This window comes from Phycodurus eques, chromosome 10, assembly GCF_024500275.1.
Source record: "Phycodurus eques isolate BA_2022a chromosome 10, UOR_Pequ_1.1, whole genome shotgun sequence".
NCBI classification, from domain to species: domain Eukaryota; kingdom Metazoa; phylum Chordata; class Actinopteri; order Syngnathiformes; family Syngnathidae; genus Phycodurus; species Phycodurus eques.
Window position 1 is genome coordinate 25,361,396 of NC_084534.1, and position 20,016 is coordinate 25,381,411.

The 20,016-nt window shown below is 41.6% G+C and overlaps 1 protein-coding gene across 7 annotated transcripts in view; it reads right to left on the reverse strand.

Annotated features, from left to right (window-relative positions):
• nav1b (neuron navigator 1b) overlaps nt 1-20,016 on the reverse strand; it is a 61,065-nt gene that overhangs the window by 18,138 nt on the left and 22,911 nt on the right. For all 7 annotated transcript variants that reach the window (XM_061687103.1, XM_061687100.1, XM_061687102.1 and 4 more), the window contains 7 exons: nt 17,068-17,170; nt 15,911-16,252; nt 5,952-6,102; nt 4,694-4,994; nt 1,408-2,161; nt 745-1,149; nt 624-665 (listed from right to left, as the gene is read on the reverse strand). In XM_061687103.1, coding sequence (XP_061543087.1) covers nt 624-665; nt 745-1,149; nt 1,408-2,161; nt 4,694-4,994; nt 5,952-6,102; nt 15,911-16,252; nt 17,068-17,170 — 2,098 coding nt within the window. The remainder of the gene's footprint in view (nt 1-623; nt 666-744; nt 1,150-1,407; nt 2,162-4,693; nt 4,995-5,951; nt 6,103-15,910; nt 16,253-17,067; nt 17,171-20,016) is intronic.

Sequence of the window (20,016 nt, forward strand, 5' to 3'; positions counted from 1 at the left end):
TAGCATTCATATTACAGAATAAATTACTTTACAACTAATTGGGCGAAGTTTTCACACCAAATAGATCATCATTAGTTCACTGTATTAACTTTTTGTGACATTTTCTTCATGGCCGTGTGCTGAGAGATTGTAAGATATAAAATAGGTGCCTTGGCTCCATAAAGGTTGGGAAACACTTCTCTAAGCTATGGTAATGCAGTCGTAAAGTCCTCATCAGAGTACATATTTGTGTGAAAAACACATTGTCTGCAAATTAATGCAATCGTATGTTTGGTGGTGGTCGGAGGGGCCGTAGGCCCAGAATGGCAGCCACGCTTCTGTCAGGCTGTCCAAGGGCAGCTGAGGCTAAACTAGTAGTTTAACACCACCGGGGTGTGACTGAATAATGTGTGAAATTATCTTTAAGTGTCTAGAAAAGCACTATATAAGTTCAATACATTATTATTATTATTATTATTATTATTATAATACAAATCAAATGAAAAGCAGTAGGCACTGCAGTAACTGAGCATGCCTTCTTGTGCCACGTGACCACATATTCTTACACTGTGTGCCATTCATAACCTCAAAATCTCATATACCGGGACCATGGTAAACCGAGGACCATCAGTTTATGAACATACTCTAAGCCTTTCTTTGGCAAGGTGTTCCTATCTGTCTGCAACCTGCAGAAAGAAAGTAGAACAAATTTGTATTGACTGGGAAAACAAAAAAACCTTCATTGGCTGTTGAGATGACACCAACCCTTCTGAGAGGTTGAGGGACGTCCTGCTCCCAGCACCCCACGTCCCCGCGCCTCGTTCCTTATCCTGTGACTCATTGGCGCTAAACCTGGATCGAGGGGGCACGCTCATCTGCAGGGGCAGCGACTCCATACTGCGGTGCATGGTTGACAGTTTGGGATACAGCAGGGGCGACCCCCCGAGGCTGTCGCCGGTGTACGAGCCGGGCGAGTCGATGTGCAGCACGGGCGCCGGGCTGGGAGTCAGGCGGGCTGCTGAGTGGGAGGAAACCAAGTCCTGGAGCTTGGAGTAAGGGGGGACTTTGGGAGGGAGGTCCTGAATTGTCACACAGGAGTCCAGGCTGTTGGAGTTGACCTTGTCCAAGTGAGCCAAGCTGGGTGGACGTCCCAAAGACTTGGCTAACATCCTATAGGGAGAAGACATAAATAACAAAATGTGTCATACAGAAACCGCATCGTTTTTGGGGTTGCATGTGAGATGTAGCCTAACCCAGTTGACCAAAAGGCAGATTACACCTCAGGCTGGACTTTCCTAAGGCAAAGCTATGTTTAAATACACAAAGTGTACAGCTCATCTCTATTCTGTGAGCAATTAAATTTGTACTAGACTGCTATTCTCTCATCTATACAAGCACTAAGATGAATCTAGGGCGAGATGGAGACACCTCGGTGTGGTGGGCGACGACAGTTCGGGATATTTGCTGCTGCTGGTTCGTCTCAGGCCGTGCAGTTTCACGATGGATTCTCGCGAGGACTCGGACGGAACCTGATCTCCTTTCAGGGAAGCACAGTCCATGTCCATGTCAGCGCACACGGCTTTGGCCCTGGCCTTCTCCTTCTCCCGGTCGGTCTGGTTCACCGGGACAATGATGGTCCAATTAGACATTTTGCTGCTAAAACTTGTGGGTTCTTTAACTCTGGGGCTTGCCATGCTGACGGGCTTCATGGTCAGCAGACTCGGGTCTATAGTACCACTGACGGGTCGGGACACGGGACGACCGATGACGCTGAGCGTGCTGGACTTGGCGGGTCGAGGCAGGCTGCGGTACTGGATGCTGTTCCGGGCACTGGGCCCCAGGAAGCTCGGCTCGCCACTGGCATCAAAGCTGTTCTTACGTCCAGAAGGCACTCCTGACCCTACTGGCTTCATTGACATGCCTGAGGACTTGGGAGTTTTCCCCACAGTAGCAGAGCCACTGGAGATGGTGGCACCCCCTGCTGTCAGCACTGTGGCAGTACCAGTGGCTGCAGGCGGTCTCTTGTAGCCAAAGGAGGCTCTGGTCGTGGGTTTGACTAAACCCGACGGTGGCTTTCGGGGCTCCATGTGATGATCCCGGCCGGCGTCAGAACGTGACCGTTGCAGACCCGCCGTCTTGATGGAAATCTTGGATTTATCCTGTGGCTTGTCGTTTTTTGGCGCTGCAGAGAGAAAACAATAACACAGAAAAAGACTAAATATGTCAGTGCATACTTTTCAAACATTCCCATCAATAAAAATGACAGAAAGTTTAAAGGGAATGAAAATGATGAATTGGATGAAAGTGAAACGACTAGCCTGATCACATAAAACATTTGCTCTGCAGCCAAGTTAAACTATAAGCAAAGACACATCTGTGTTTACTTGGGGGAACTTTTATGTGCCTCACGTGTGAATCACTGCCAGACTTTAGATTCATAAAAGGTAATAAGTCCTTGTTCATAAAGTCAATGTAAAACCCAGCATGGGTACGTAATCAAAGCAAACTTTAATCTTCCTTAATTTTGTTAATCCATTATCTAAAGCGTTTGTCCTTATTAGGGTCCCGGATGAGCCGGAGCCAATCCCACCTGACGGGCGGGGTACAACTTGGAATAGTTGCCAGCCAATTGCAGGGCACATATAGACAAAACAACCGTTCACGCTCATGTTAACACCAATGGAAAATTTAGTCTTCAATGAGCCTAAGGCCCGCCGCACACTTGCACATGTGGCCTAACCCGACTGGAATGGACCATTGTGAAAAAATGGAAAAAAAAATGTAATAACTCTGCTAAATTGACTCCAAAAATAGGTCGACACAAAATGTCTCCCCCGAAGCTCCGCTGGGACCCCCCCCCCAAAACAATAAATTCCGCCCGGAAACATGTTTGCGCCGCTGGAACCCATGTTTCACACGGACATTTATTGCAGATGGACGCAGTTTTGGGGCAATGAAAAACTTTGGCGGAGAGAAAAACGACAGTGCAGCGTCTGTAAGCAAGTTTTAAGACTCTGCTAGATCTGTTATGTACATATAAGTATATTAACTGAATAGTAGTTAGCATTATTTTTTTTTTACCTTAAATGGTGTCGCGCTAATGGTCATCACGATTGCTAACCATTTAGAAGAATTGGGTGCCACCAGCCAGATTGTCACTGTCCTGGCCAGTACCGTGTCTGGCCCCTCAGCCATCTTTGCGGTTAACTTTGTGCGTATTGTACAAGCGGGACTGTAAAGCCCTTGGGTCAAAAGGATTTCCAAATCCAGGTGTTCAAGGATGTTCAGCGGTCAGATGCCTGCCACATCTAGCTCCAGAAGAAGCTCATCTTCATCACTTGAAAGCCTGACCACCAGTTTGGTTGTCCCCCAGCCTGTCCAGTCACACACCAAATGAGGCTGTGCGTTTTGATCTGGCCCTCTTCCATGCTCCTGTACATGCCAAGAGCCAGACCTGCAAGGACTACAGCAGCAAAGTCCACATTATTAGATAAAATGTGGCCTGCAGGGTCTGCAAGGTCCACCTTTGCATGAACAATAAGCGTAACTGCTTCATTTGGTACCATGAAAAAATGGCCTTGTGGTGTTAAATGTGACACTGCAATGTTCTTTCTACCTAAAAGGTGTTTTTCTTGTATTTTGTCTTGATATACTTGTTCGATTTTGCTTTTACCACTAACGGGAAAGGAACCGAATATGGTAACTTCGTTAAGGTTGAGTTTCTGAACGGTCCTGATATATATTTTTTTATAATTGCAGCAAAATTGCAAAAGTTTGTTATAATCCCCAACAACACTCTCAGTTTGAATTTTTGAATTTCAAAGTATTTCAATGAGTGCCCTGTCAAGGGTTAAGGATCCAAATCCATCCCTTACAAAGAAATGAAAATCCATGTTAGCTGTGCAAATAAAAGTGTTATTATCGATTATTATTCAATTATTCGATCACTAATCAATAGAATCAATTTTAAAAGGATTCAATAGTGACAGCCCGATTGTTGACTCACACTCTCATACTCAGCGATAGAGCCCTGCACATCTACCGACGCTGCAACCAGAATCTGCGAGCCTGTATCAGGTTTTACGGCCTCACATACTATATGTTAGACCGTATCACTTTTACCGAACAACGTAAACATGTTGTGATTGTCAAGGAAAAGGGTTGCCACAAAGAGATAAAGATGGTGAGAATAAAGGAGATAATGTGGATATTTTGAGAGGCTACCTCACCCCATTCACTGGCTGTACCCCAGCGCGCTTTGTACATCGCTCGTGTGCATTTTGGCGACAGAGACTGCACACCTCACGAGCTCATCCACAGGTACATATGAAATTATAAACATAGTGAAGTAATAATGTAAAACACAATACGGTATATTCTGTTTTTGTATGGCTTGGCGGAATCTCGGTTTTGTAGCATGTATGTTTTTGGAATGTGGGAGGAAGCAGAGTATGTGGAGAGAACCCACGCAAGCACAGGGAGCAGAGATTCAAGCCCTAAACCTCAGAATTGTGAGGCCGATGTGCTAACCACTAGCTAACATGTTGCCCTTCATTACACTTTATTTTGTGATAACTGGCAATACAGCACTACAGACTCATTTTAAGTTTATGTGAATGGATCCATTCCTGATAAAGGGTTAGGACTTTTCCACTTTGTCTACTGTGCAAATAGGTTATAGTAAAAAAAAGTCTTGACGGATGGTGGCTCTCACCTGCCACTCTCAGCATGCTCTGCGACGTATGGGTGATGGGGGAGGTGACCCCCACCGGAGGATTTCGACTCTTCTTAAAGCTCCCTGGTGCGCCCAAACTCTGAGGTTTCCTTGTTTCGCCCTTGACGCTCAGCTCATCGCTCAGACTGGGCGGCTTCTTCCTCCACTTGCTCTGCGCTTCCGTCTTGAGACTGCCCGTGTCGTACCCGCACGCGTCCACCTTGTGGCCCGCCTTGCCATCCTCGCTGTACCAGGAGAGTCCACTTTCCACCAGGGAGCGCTTCTCAGCGTCGGTGCGGAGCTGTTGAGAGACGAGAGGCGCAGTGAAGATAACAATCACGTGCTGCCTGCTGTCTCCCCACGACTGTGCTGCTAGTTGTAATCTTTGTTTCATCTCAGCTGCATTCCAGAGGGGAAGAAGCAGAGATAAGTCAACTGCCCTGAACACTGGAAAGAAAAAAAAACGATTATAACTATTAACTACTATTCACTATTATAGATTTAAAGTGGACATATAACGCAAAATTTACTTTTTCATTGCTTGTTTACAAATACAGTAGTTGGGTCTCTGGTGTGTCTGCCCACCCATAAGTGTAAAATTGAAAAACAATTTGTGTTTGGTGATATGACCCTGCACCACATACACGTAGTTTAGTGGATGAACTGCTGCATCCGTGAGTTAAAATGCTTTTATTGCCTTTGTGGGCCCTCACTTTTTTTTCCCCACACTCTGGTCTCAGTCATCTTGTTAATAAAAGCCAGACTTGCCATTGGCCCAGCTGCTTCTATGCTCAGCTTTTCCCCTGGGAAGAACAATGTCCCTTTTGTAGAAACATGGAAGTCAACAATATCCTTAGAAAATGTATGTTTTAAATGTTCAACAATTTAACATCATAAAATGAGCCGTGGAAGAGTAACCCTGCAACCAATGCAGCTCTCTCAATGTCTTCTCATGCAGTTGTATATGTGAGGCAAGGCGACTTCAACATGGAAGCATATAACTTGGGTCAAGCCAATGAGGATAAATAAGAGCTTTTTTTTCAACGTATACATAGGCAACATGTCTTTGGAAGCACGATTGACTGCAATTGCTGTCCACTGGATCTCCTTCTTGTCATACAGAACATAATTTTAAAATGTATCCACTCAGGTCTGTTTCTTAGCAGGAATTTCAGTTGCTCGTCGCTTTATTAATCCATAGACTAGATTAATCTCCCAGGCCTAGGTCAACTGGTTACAAACAGTTTTACCAGCTCACCATGACGGACGAGTTGCGTCTGGATCCCAGCGGTGTGTTCGGGAGCGAGTTGAGCGACGAGCTGGCGTTGAACTCCTCGGAGCTGAGGTTGTCCGAAACCTCGCCGTCGGCATCACTGAGCCCGCTGCTGATGGAGCTGCTTTCATCCCAGCTGAAGGGAAGAACCACAAAATACATAAAGCTAATGACGACCATATGAAGGGCAAATCAGTTGAGACTATAAATCCCGATGTTAGCGGGGGGGGGGGGGAAAGCGTCAGACTAAACTAAAAAGGTGATTTTGACTTATTTATGAGCGTGTGATAAGCGATCCTGATCCCCGACATTTTGGTTTAATCTTTATTAACTGTTGCTTCAAGGGAAACGTCCCGGGATGCGGCGGATATTAAAAAAAAGAAGAAAAAAAAAGAAAAAAAACAATAACTAAGACCTCTGACAGCTTTAGGGTTAATTCAGGGTCCGAGTGAGAGGAAATCGGAGCGACAGCCCACCTCCCCACCATCCCCCTCTCAACACAACCTCCTGCGTGGCCTGCAAACAGATGCTGCTTGGTCGGGCCTGGTGGCCAAAAATGAAAACAGACCTCCCCGCGTGGGGCCATGGATGCGTGACTCAAATGAACTGTACAGAGTTAAAACTAGTCTGCCTGGAGGTAAATATTAAGAGCAATAAAACACCTGGCATTCAAACCCAGTTAGAATTAAGTATAATTACACAGTTGGTTGTCAAGTTTCTGCTGGACCGCTCTCAGAAATGTGCTGCAGTGGAAAAAGGTAAACTAATAAGAACCTCTCATGTTTGAGTCAGTTTGCTTCGTTTCTTGTTGGCCACTAATTGCCATTTGTGTCTATGAATCCTAAAATCAGCGAGGAACTGTGCAGGGAAATGGACCAAAAAATCCCATACTTTCTCAGACGTGCGTTAACCTTGACACTATATAACGTTCTAACATTTTGTGTTAATGTAATTGTAATTACAATCTTATATTGCATGCAATCCCTCCAATGATTGAGAATAAATACCTTTTGCGTATTAAGATTACTGTATACTTAATCCTTAGCTAAGATTGGACAATCAAATATAGTACATTTAATAAGAAACGTAAACGAAAAGAAAAAAAAATTAGATTTAAATGTTTATGTTAGCATTTTCTCTGTTAGCCATGACTTTTTGAGGAAAACTGACTTTAATAAATAACTGCAGTTCAGTGATAGCATTTTCCCAGTTAGCTATGACTTTGCGAAGCTAACCTTGGCTGTAAAACTAAAGACTACAGCTCGAAAATTACAATTCTGAGCTGGCAGTTTTGATTTAAAGGCTAGTGTTAGCATTTTCTCAGTAAGCGCTAATGAATTTTCTCGGTTAACAATCTTTAATAAATGACTACATTTCACAAAAACGACTATTTTGAGCCAACATTTATGTGTTAGCAGTTTCTCAGTTAATAATTTTTTAAGACAAGGTTAGTCATTCTGTAGCCAACTGGGAAAATGCTAACACTTATTAATGTTGGCGCGAAGTGGTCATTTTTGTGAACTGTAGTCATTTATTAAAGATTGTTAACCTAGAAAACCTAGAAAAACTCAAAAATGACAGCAAACAGTTTTGATTTAGTAGCTAGTGATGGCAATTTTCACCATTGGTTTTGACTTTTCTTGTCTGACAATCTTTCATAACTGACTGAGTTGATTAAAATGACTACTTAGAGCAATTATTTTCCATGTAAATGGTAATGTTTTCATTTTTTCAGTTAGCCCTGACTTAGCGTGGCGAACAGTAAATGACAAGTTCATGAGAATGACCGATGATTTCAGATGCAGTGTTAGTTAGCAATGACAATTTTCTAAAAATTCTAAAAATCGAAGATTTTAAATATATTGAGGCAGGAAACGTATTAGCATTTAGCAAACATTTTGCTATTAACTATTGCGTTAGATAAAGAACAATTCATTAGGGATAGTATTAAAAATTGTGTACTGTTCTTTGTTGTTTTAATTGGAGATGATATCCAGATCAGAAATATTTGCTGCTAGGACCTCTATTAGCACCTTTTTTATTTAATTTTTTTTAAATTAGCCTCCTCAAAACTAAAAACTTTTCTATTTCACGTCATTATTCTCAGGACTTGGCAGGGAAAACTTCTTCCAAGGTAATAACCTCTTCCTCCTCCTCCCTGTGCCGCAACAAATCCCCCAGATGACGCTATGCAAGAGCTCCGGGGAGGTATGACTAGTGTGTAGCCTTGGAAAACCTTCCCCAACCCCCTCGCCCCCCACCCTCTCATTAGCACTCTTTCTGCTGTGGAAAATGACCACTGCAGGAGGCAAAGACAATATACAACGTACATCAGAGAGCAGCTAAAGTTAGTATACACTCACTGCAAGCTTCATCTGATTCCACGTACACAGTTTAATGTGATCCAGTAAGGAAAAAGAAAGAAAAAAAAAAGAATTATAGTGCTTAGTATTGATTGAAATTTTCAGGAAGTTATTAATTTTGTGGTTGTAGTTTGCAAAAATCCTGCCATTTCTCCGTATCACTGATGGCATTTGATAAGATTGTTGTGTCTTCCCCCGTAGTGCCATCATCATCATCATCCTCCTTATCATCAGAAAAAAAGCAAGACATGTACTTGCTGGCTTCTCAATTGGACTGTAAAATATACTAATTTAATACAAATAATACAGAATGATGTTTCTTCGATGAAATGTCATAAAACATCATTTTGTATATATATGTATATGATTTTGGTCTATTTCATTTTTTAATTATCACTATGCACTTTCAACAAGGTAAATTCCATGTTTGTTTTGGAAATTAACGTCATCCTGATAAATATGGGTACAAAAAAAGAATAATATACAAAAATATGTATTAATATTAACGTATATAGTGTGTCTACAATATGTATTATTTAAATAAGACATTACTTTTAGATATTTTAAAAATATCCCTGTATTCTGTAACGGTATTACTAAAGTATATCCATCTGTCTGTCTATCACTCTAATCCAAACCAATCAAATCAAGACTGACTCACATTTGAATTTACATAAACTCATTATATACATTTTAATCATTTTTTATATACATTTTAATCATTTTAATCTATATTATTTAAATATTAAAATGTCTTCGATTGTTTGGTAAAAAATAAACATGCATGAGTTGAAATCTGGTTCGTCGATCTTTTGCGATGTGAAAATGTTGCCTTGATGGTCTGTCTATGCTTTCCCAAATCCAGCAGGAGGCATGGTGAGTTATAGCTGAGCCTCTCATGGCCGCACTTCACACAGAAAGAAATGAGGTACATCAGCAAGTAAATAATGGGATCTTTACAAAAACAACAAAAGACATTGGTGTTTAAGTGTGTTACAGGGTTAGAGTTGGCCAAGACAGAGGTAGAAAGCAAAGCTGGACTGGAAAAATAAATTCTCTGTCAACTTCAGACAGAAAAGTCCCCTCCACCCCCGCCCAGTTTTTAGCCGCAATATGGCTAATGCGCACTTGAATTATGATGTTTCATGTTCTTTTTTTTTTTTTTTTTTTTACCCCACCCTGATGAATGTGGCCATTTCGGTCAATGTTAACCCCGATGCGTCAATGGTGCCATGTCAGCATGAGAAAGATTTGGCAAAAGAAGCCAAAGCATTAAGAATTATAGGATGAACTCAACTCATGAGCCAGCAACTCGTCTGACTTTTATTTATTCTCCCTGAAAGCGCCGGAGTGATGCTTTATTATTCAAATAGATGACGAAGCAACGTGGGTGTTTTTTTTTTGTTTTGTTTTGTTTCTTTTTCTTGAGTCATTAATTTGTTGACCCTCTGATGAGGGAATGCCGCTTTGCCCCCAGATGTCTTTGCGGATAAAGTAACGTGATGATAGTAATGTTTCAACACTTTATAAGATCCTACATAGGGCACAACAAATCACAACATAGACTGATTTAAGTGACTCAATGTGTTCAGTGGGATTTTCCATGCTTGATTAACCATTTGAACCAGAATGAGATTCGTCTCAGTTTCACCACACGGATGCGGTTCAATGTTTTTATGTTTTTTGTTTGTTTGTTTTTTTAACTAACGTCAAACACAAGCCATTCCGTACTACGGAGCCCCTAAAGGGACATGAAAAAAAAAGAAAAAAAGAAACTTGTTTCTCATTCTAATGAGAAACTTTCTCATTAGAACAAGAAACTTTCTCATTCTAATGAGAAACCTTCTCGTTCGAATAAGAAAGTTTCTTGTTAGAAAGAGAAACAAGTTTTGTTTTTTTTCCATGTCCCTTTAGGGCAGGGGGGTTTTTGCTGCAGGCCACATCGTAGTTATAGTTTCCCTCGGAGGGCCATCATGAGCGCGAACACATACGGTAAATGTACAATTGCCTCATGTTATTTCATATACACAAAAAAATTTATGAATAAATATATTTGAAACCAGCAGCCAGTAAAAAGTTTATTTTGAAATGGGGATTGGAAACAAAAATGTTATATAAAACAGAAGACGGTTTGCAATGTTATTTTAGCAAGAAACATGAAGTCGACGCACTTGATTTGCTTACGCGGGCCACATATATTGAAGTGGCGGGCCGGATGTGGCCCCCGGGCCTTGAGTTTGACACCAGTGCTTTAGGGGCTCCGTATTCCCCAAAGCAGGTAAATGAAAAAAAAATTAAAAAATTCTTCCCATAGATCTTAATAGAAATAATCATCAAACTCAAACCCTGTTATAAACCCTCAAAGGGGTCATATGTGATTTTGTTTTTCCTCAATTAAAAAGTTACCAGGTATATTAATCACATGTACAAGTCTTCATCAAAATACCCCAAGGATTCAGTCTCCTGTGTACATAGAAAGTCTCAGATTGCTGAGTTCAGCTCAAGAAAAATGGGAGCAAAACAAAAACAAAAGTGTCTTTTTGTTCTGTGTAACTTTAGTGAGGACGTGTGTATCGTGTGTGTATTCTTTTTTCAGCACATCTTGTTAACGCTTTTGGTCATGCGTGGCGGCTTTTGTACAAAATCCAATTTGACAAATTTTAGAGAAAAACAAAACAAAACGCAAAAACAAGCCAGTTAAAGCATAAACGTGGAAGTACTAATGAATGATCATAAGCAATCGTCTGATGCAAAATGACCACGGAAGCCCCCTGAAAGAACTCACGTGTGTTCACAGCAGAGACACAATTGAGGTCAAAAACATGTGAAGCTTCAATAGTCAAAAGAGCGCACTTAGAGGCTCTAAAAAAAGGTCCGACCCGAGCCAGGAAAAGGGAAATTGAGTGCAGACTGCAGGGACCATAAATCTGGGATGAGATGACTGCAGCAAAAGCCTTCATTAAGTCCAGAATGTCTTTGCTTGGTACGCATTTAGTTTCCACCAGCGAGGCCGTTCGGGGTGTCATACGATACGTGCCAAAGCGTTGAGCGCATGCACTCAGCGCCAGTCGAACCTTATCACCGTTGCCATGGAGATGACATTGCCAGGGAAGCATCTTAAGGCAGTGCTTTTAACCAAGAAGGAATAAAATGCACTGCCAAAGGCAAGAAAAATGCATGCACCCAAGAGTAGTGGCAGACACTATGGAAAGCCATTTCAGCGTTTATTCGATATCCAGCTTAAGGCCCATAATAGTACACTCTTTGTCCTCACTAGTAAGTCAATTCAGTGCACTAGTGGAACGACTGTGTCTTCCTAAAAATGATTTTCCACTTCAACAACTACATGTTAGTAGTAAGGCAAAACTGTGCACTTGTTGACCTCTGCATGCTACTATTAATACTAGTGAAGTGCTAGATGTTAACTTGTAGTCGTATAATCTCACAAGTAATGCTAGTAAGATCCAATTGTCGACTGTGCAATTGTCGCACAGTTTTTCCTTATTAGTCACAGTAGTTGTCCTACTCGTGCAGACAAATAGCATATTAGCACATGGTGGATGGTGGGAGATGGATATCGAGGATATAAAACCAGTTTGAGCGTTTATTCGATATCAAGAGTATCCATCTTAAGGTCGTACTAGTAGGCCAAAAGTGGCACGAGTAGCAGAAAAACATTACTATTAAGACAGTTGTTCAACTAGCGCCCCCTAGTCTTGTACTAGTGCGCTAAATTGTTTTACTAGCGAGGACAGAGAGCGTACAAGTATATGGACCTTAAGCTGGATATCAAGGATATCCAATAAATGTTGCGACATTTCACGTTACCCTGAGTATACACACACACACACACACACACACACACACACACACACACACACACACCATTCAGCAGTTATCACAGTGACACACAAGGCAGCCGCATGAGTGGGTTAGTGGAGGATGGTTACCATGGCAGCACATCCACAGCCGTGCTGGTGCGCACTACTTGCCGCACCAGTCTGCTTTCTGTCTACTGCACTGCTGCCACCACTATGCTGCAGCGCATATAATGTACACAATACACATAAGACACTGTCCAGACCTCCACATGTTCAATGTCACCTTCCTCAGTATTACACTGTATATTCGTGTTGTATAGCTTGCATGATAGTCTTATTTATGGTCCATATGACCCACTAAAAATACACTGTGGGCTTAATGTTGGCTCAAGCACAATTGTTGTACAAAGTTCAAATGGAGTGGTACTCATGAACAATTGTAATTCATCCTAATTATTAATTTTGAGTCATTCAGAATCCTAATTTTCATGTTTTTTGAGTTGAAACTGAATTTTACTGTATCATAGATACTCCCTAAACAGTATATATGTATTAAATTAAAATGGTTGCTTTTTATTATGAATTTTAAAAAAAAGATAATTAAGAAAAAAATAAAACCACATTTAAAACGGTTTGTTAAAAAAAAAAAAAAAAAAAAAAGGTTCTGCCATGACCCATGTCCCCATTCCACAAATCTCTGTATAAATCCTTACAGTATGGTATAGTATGGTATGTTAAAATGCAATACAGTATTGTGTGATCGTGTGATACGAAATGGTAACTGTATGTTATTGAATGACGCAAAAAAGTATGGCCATTTCTATGATACGGTTTGGTATGATAATGGGATGATGCCATGTGGTACGGTAATTGTACAGTCCAGAATGATGCAAGACTGTACGGTAACTGTATGATACAATACGGCCCGATGTGTTACGGTACGGTAATCGAATGGTATGGTGAGCTATGTTGTGTTGCGATACGGTCATTACATTGTATTGTACAATGCAATATTTTATGCAATATTTTATGGCGATGATACAATACGATACAGTCATTTTATGATATGGCATATAGTTTGATACAGTACGGTAATTGTATGATATGTAATAGAAGATGTAGAAAGGTTGAGTATAGATAGATGCTGCTGCTTCTCTCATGTAGAGAGTAAGGTGTAGTGTATGACATGAGTGATATGGCGGCCACAGTGATTATGCCATGTACACATGCCTGTGCAGTGTGGCTGATCAATATCCATTAAACACATCATCGAGCTTGTTCTGTTCCTGTACAGCTCTGTACTGTCAATGTTAGATACCTGCCACTTCTAGATTATTTAAAGTCTTTGGACATTAAGCTCGTAGTTCACGTATGGGATGGTAGAGATCATTATATTGAGATGGCGAAAGGCTAATCACGTTTGACAATGTAAGACTTACTTACTGGGGGGGGCTTACTGATGATTTTTAGCTTGTTGCCATGGTTACGTTGGAGCAGCCTGATCTATTTTCAAGAGCCCGTGCCTAATGGTTCTCAATGAGCTTTTTTGTGAGCGTGTATGTGGATGTACAGTAGGAATGCAAATGTAGCACGAAATTTAAAGACTGTGAGTAAGGAAGCGGATTAGAAATACAGAATAGTAACCCAAGTCGCTACAGACTAGACAATCTTGCAAATTAAAGAGGTAAAAAGTTAAAAACAGCAGCCACTATTTTCATACCTTGGCGTGTCTTTGTAGCCTATTATTTCCCTTAAAAGAGTTGCCTTTTACCAGCTGTGACTGGAATTTTCATGCCACATTGCGGCCAAAACTATTTTTTAAAATAATGCGTTTTTAACTCTGACCTTGGCATCGATCGCCGAAGTGCCCCATCCGTAATACGCATGTATTCTAAATGTGCATGGAACAACCTCCCCCAGGGCATAATAACCAGGGAGCAGCTGTTACTAGCCACGTGTCACCTTGGTGACACGTCTGGCACTGATGGGTCATGGCTAACCGCACTCAACGCACAACAATTTCAATTACCACGTTAAAAGTTGCAAGCAGCGATGAACGTTTTAAAACACTTTGAAGCGTGTGACTTTGAGAATTTGTGAGGTCAGGTATTTAAAAGGCTCCTTCCACATCAAACATTCCTTGCTGGGAAAATAACTGTTGGAAGCATACCATTTCCCAGAATGCCACTTTACCATATTGTGTCCAAGGCATCATCTGATCTTTATGACATTACTGAGGATCTTCTGTCAAGCCTTTGCACGTGGAGCCATAATGAAATCACATGACAAGCAAAAATACATGCAGTAGTTTTAAAAAAAAAGGCAATCTTCAGTGGTATCACATTTCTTATAATTCTACATTGATGTGTTTGAATTTTCCACTTTCCAGCCATTTAAATCAGTCTTCATGTCTTTCCTTAATGCACTTTCCAGTAAGTCCTTCCTTCCAAACACTCGAGAGGCTGAACTCAAATCCTATCCGCATGCCCGACAACAATAAAAAGCTGCGAAACCACACCAGAGTAGCGTCCTAGTTTGCTTCTCCCGTCTCCTCTCAGAACGTTGCTGTCTACAGGACTTCTGCATCTTTGTTAAATCCTCTCCTGTCAAACCTCCTTGACATCCAAAATGATCAAAAACAACTTGTGTACCTCAAAAGATCTATTCTTGTCCTGTTGCATAACCAAGGGAACACCTGGTGTGTTTTTCAGGTTGTCTCCTCGGTGGGGAAAAACTCCTGTTGTGAGCACTTTTAGAAAGAAGTCTTTTGATTCTAGAGAATGCTGATGAAAGCTGCTTGGCCGGCAAAAGCATATTGAACGAAGCACAAATATATTGGCAAGAAGACACTGTCATGTACGTCACCGTTGTTGAATTATTAAAATGTCCCTTGCAACAATGAAGCATTGAGGATAGGGTTTACTGCCTATTAGCCAGCATTAGCTGCTTTTTCAACCGTGCTATAAAAGCAACTACGACAGGAAATACAGGTGCGTACGTCTGCCTCGCAGTCGAGAGGTTTGGGGTTTGAACCTCAACTCTGGCATTCGTGTGTAGCGTTTTAAACGTTCCACATTCCAGAAACAATTGTTCATTGGTGAAAATGTGACCCTAATGATGAAAAGCACAATAGAACATGGATGGATGGAAATACATGAGATTGACAAAAATACTATCCAAGCAAGAATGGTCTTCTTTTGGCCCCGATAAATGACCCCTGAACTAAACTCAGACAATACTTCAGTCCAAATACACAATGGTTCCTCAATACAGTGAGCGCTATTTACAAAATCACCCATTGACGTATTTTTGTCTTCTTTCTGCAATTCATTAAGATGACACAAGATGTCACCAAAGCCCGGGCTAATAGGAAAGTAGTAATTGGTGTCAAGGTAGTATTGTGTGGTATTAAGTGATCCATCTCGACTGAGAGGGCTTTGTATGTCAAGGAGGAGCTAAGCTCAGCCTGTGTTGAAGAGTCTTGGAAATTCTACATATTGGCAGTTCAAACTGTTTATAGCGGCAATTAGAAACATTATTAGGTGGGTCGCAATTACTCGCACCTTCTTGCTATTTGCAGCAATGCTTGGTCCCTATCGCGAATGAATAGCGGGGGCTTACCCAAATTCCTAGTTCCAGGCTAAAGCTCCTGCAGTCGAAATGTGCGAACAGACACCAAAATGGCATCTGCAGTCAGCACTGGAAACAGGGACATGTGTTGCCATGGAAACAGGACACCCGATACATCCATGCTACTTACCCATTAGTGAGGTTGTCTTCGTCATCCGGGAGGCTCTTCCCCAGAAGGTCGCTGTCGCTCAGGTAACCAGACTTGAGGTCTCCGTCGTCCAGAAGATCCACGCGCGATGTCCCGCTCAGCCTGCCCGAGCAGCGAGCCGGCATGGTTTGGGCAACGTACGGCGAGATGGTCTTGGCCCCCTGGTACCCACCCGCCGCCGAGGACGGGGCGTCGCCCGCCTGGAGGCGAGGGCTGGCTTGCCCGTGACGCCACGACAGCGGCGAGGAGCGGTTGGACAGGCTGGACATGCTGCGGGCATTGGTGTCGTCGCTGTCGTAGCCCACATTGCTGCTGTCCGCACAGCTGTGGACGCGCATGGCAAAGGACAATTCATTAGGTACGCCTCCATTTCTGTTTGTTTGACTTATGAGGCATAGTTTGTCTTTTTAATTTTAGGGTGTTTGACTTTGGAGGTTCCACTGTTGAAATTTGTCTATTGCGGCAGTGTAGCGCTTTCTCACAAAACCTGCATTGTGTAAAGTTTTCCTCCTGTAAGTGGGTCAGGGTTTGAAAATTACTCTCGGTAAGAATGGGAGCATCTTGTGTGTGTGTGTGTATGTGCACACTTTTCATTACATAACTATAGGCACCGAGTCACCTCAATAAATATCACAATGGTGACGACCATGGGAGTATTTATATCCGTCCTTGTTGGATAATTTATCAGCAGAGGAACTGAGTTAACCTGCTCCACTTTGGAGAGAGGCAGACATCAGTTTTACCTCATACAGTGGTACCTGTCCAACGCCTTAAAGGGAACTTATAAGGAAAATGTACTTTTTTTATTGCTTGTATACAAATATTTGGGCCTCGACCGTAAGTAATTCAACAACCAACAAGTATTTGCCTATGGCTATTCTTTTATGTAAGAGTGGGACTAATTTATATACAATAATTACCGCCCCCACACAGAGTTTCTCTGCCCATGATATGTTCGCTAGGCTGGGTGAAGATCCAGAGCCAGTTTCAAGCAGCAGCCAGAGTCCGTCAGATTACACGGTCTGAAACACTATCATGCCGAGGCACTATCTCTTGTGATCAGAAGGTAGATTATGTTACTAGTGAACTTCTGCTTGTACTGTTGTGCCGGTTCATTTTGTTATTGTTGTTGTACTCACCTGTGGCTGAGCTGAGAGCCCCGCAGACTCGACATGGTGTCCTCCAAATTCTGCCGGAGGTCGAGGACGTTCTGCACCGTACGTTTCCTCTGCGACTCAGGATCTGTGGTTCGATTTAAAAAAAATAAAATAAAATACGACGCTCATTAGCTTTTCACCTTATTTTGAATTCCTTATCTCGACAGTTAGTCAACCAGGGATTGACCGGCCATCTTTTAGAGGGCGACCACAGTCCCCCAAAAGGTAATTTCATGGTGTTCATTTGACATTATCACATGGAAGGCATACGTTCACATAGGACAACACAATCCTTAATCCTGCCATGACTGTCGTCCTCAGTAAAACGAAATATTGTCTTTAAATACACTTGCGTATATTACAGGACAGGAGTGGCATTTACTGATCAATAAAGGATATTTATTCTGGACTTCTGTCACTGGGCATCGCGGTGATTGCTGTGAATGTTGAAGGTAACTCATACAGAAATCTCCAAACATTTGTTAATAATCCCCACAGTGACGCATTCAATTAAAAAATTGGTTTTGACCCGATTTGCTCCATCAACATGACAGAAAGAAGGAAATAAAACGCTAGATTTGCCCACAAAAATGCTTGATTTAGGCAGTTTTTGCCGACTTACGGAGTTAACTTTACTTTTTTTTACCAAGTTATCCCCAAAATATGAAAAAAAAAAAATTGAAGGGTTACTTCAGGATAAAACTATGGCATATTTGGATCACTATCTACAACCCCTATTCCAATGAAGTTAGGACGTTGTGTTGAACATAAAACAGAATACAATGATTTTCAAATCATGTTCAACCTATATTTAATTGAATACACAACAAAGACAAGATATATAATGTTCAAACTGATAAACTATTTTTTTTTTAGCAAATAATCATTAACTTAGAATTTTATGGCTGCAACACGTTCCAAAATAAACTGGGACAGGTGGCAAAAAAGACTGAGAAAGTTGAGGAATGCTCATCAAACACCTGTTTGGAACATCCCGCAGGTGAACAGCCTGATTGGGAACAGGTGTGTGCCATGATTGGGTATAAAAGGAGCTTCCCTGAATTGCTCAGTCATTCACAACCAAAGATGGGGCGAGGTTCACCTCTTTGGGAACAAGTGTGTGAGAAAATAGTCCAACAGTTTAAGGACAATGTTCCTCAATGTAAAATTGCAAGGAATTTAGGGATTTCATCGTCTACGGTCCATAATATCATCAAAAGGTTTAGAGAATCTGGAGAAATCACTGCATGTAAGCGGCAAGGCCGAAAACCAACATTGAATGCCCGTGACCTTCAATCCCTCAGGCGGCACTGCATCAAAAAACGACATCAACGTGTTAACCATATCACCACATGGGCTCAAGAACGCATCAGAAAACCAATGTCAGTAAATACAGTTCGGCGCTACATCCCTAACTGCAACTTGAAACTCTACTATGCAAAGCAAAAGCCATTTATCAACAACACCCAGAAACGCCGCCAGCTTCTCTGGGCCCCGAGCTCATCTAAGATGGACTGATGCAATGTGGAATTGTTTTTGGAAATTGTGGACGTTGTGTCCCCCGGGCCAAAGGGGAAAAGAACCAGCCGGACTGTTATGGATGCAAAGTTCAAAAGCCAGCATTTGTGATGGTATGGGGCTGTTTTAGTCCCAATGGCATGGGTAACTTACACATCTGTGACGGCACCATTAATGCTGAAAGGTACATACAGGTTTTGGAGAAACATATGCTGCCATCCAAGCAACGTCTTTTTCATGGACGCCCCTGCTTATTTCAGCAAGACAATGCCAAACCACATTCTGCCCACGTTACAACAGCGTGGTTTCGTAGTAAAAGAGTGTGGATACTAGACTGGCCTGCCTGCAGTCCAGACCTGTCTCCCATTGATAATGTGTGGCACATTATGAAGCGTAAAATACGACAATGGAGACCCCGGACTGTTGAACAGCTGAAGCTGTACATCAAGCAAGAATGGGAAAGAATTCCACCTACAAAGCCTCAATAATTAATGTCCTCAGTTTCCAAACGTTTATTGAATATTGTTAAAAGAAAAGGTGATGTAACACAGTGGTAAACATGACCCTGTCCCAGCTTTTTTGGAACGTGTTGCAGCCATAAAATTCAAAGTAAATGATTATTTGCTAAAAACAAAAACTTTATCAGTTTGAACATTAAATATCTTGTCTTTGTAGTCTATTCAATTAAATATAGGTCGAACGTGATTTGCAAATCATTGTATTTTGTTTTTATTTATGTTTAACACAATGTCCCAACTTCGTTGGAATTGGGGTTGTACTAGTTTTGTTAGCTCAAGCTTACTACTCATTAGCGAAGATTGGCAACAGGTAGTAATTAATCTTGTCAGAGGGAAGAAAGAAAATCACACAAGGAGAACACAGTTACCACTGTCCTATAACGACTGTTCTTTGTTAAAAGGAATAAATATAGTCTTTAAGTACACTGGGTTATACTACTGCACAAGTACATTTACTGATCCCCAGGCATTGCAATGATGGCCACATCCAACTCAAAGAAGAGCAAGCAAAGCAAATGACAAAGTCCAATAAATGAATGATGCAACAGAAGTGTAACTCGAAAACAGCGTCGACGAGATGCCGATTGAAACCAGCACGTTGTAATAACTAGCATCCAATTTGCAAGATGCAAAGAGGAAGATCAGAAAGTGAAGACTTCAAGTGGATCACAAGGAAGCACTTGACGGTGGAATTGCTTTGTGATATTAAAAGGCAGAAGAGATGGCTTTTCTCCTGTATACTCTGTAGATGTACTATAGAGCATACACAGTTTTTTTTTTAACTCATTCACTTTTTGAGTTCATGTTAACCCGCTAACCAAGATGGCCACAAAGTAGTAATCTTGCATCTAGCTCGAGAAGCAATACCCTGCATTTTTCTGCCTTTTTTCTGGGT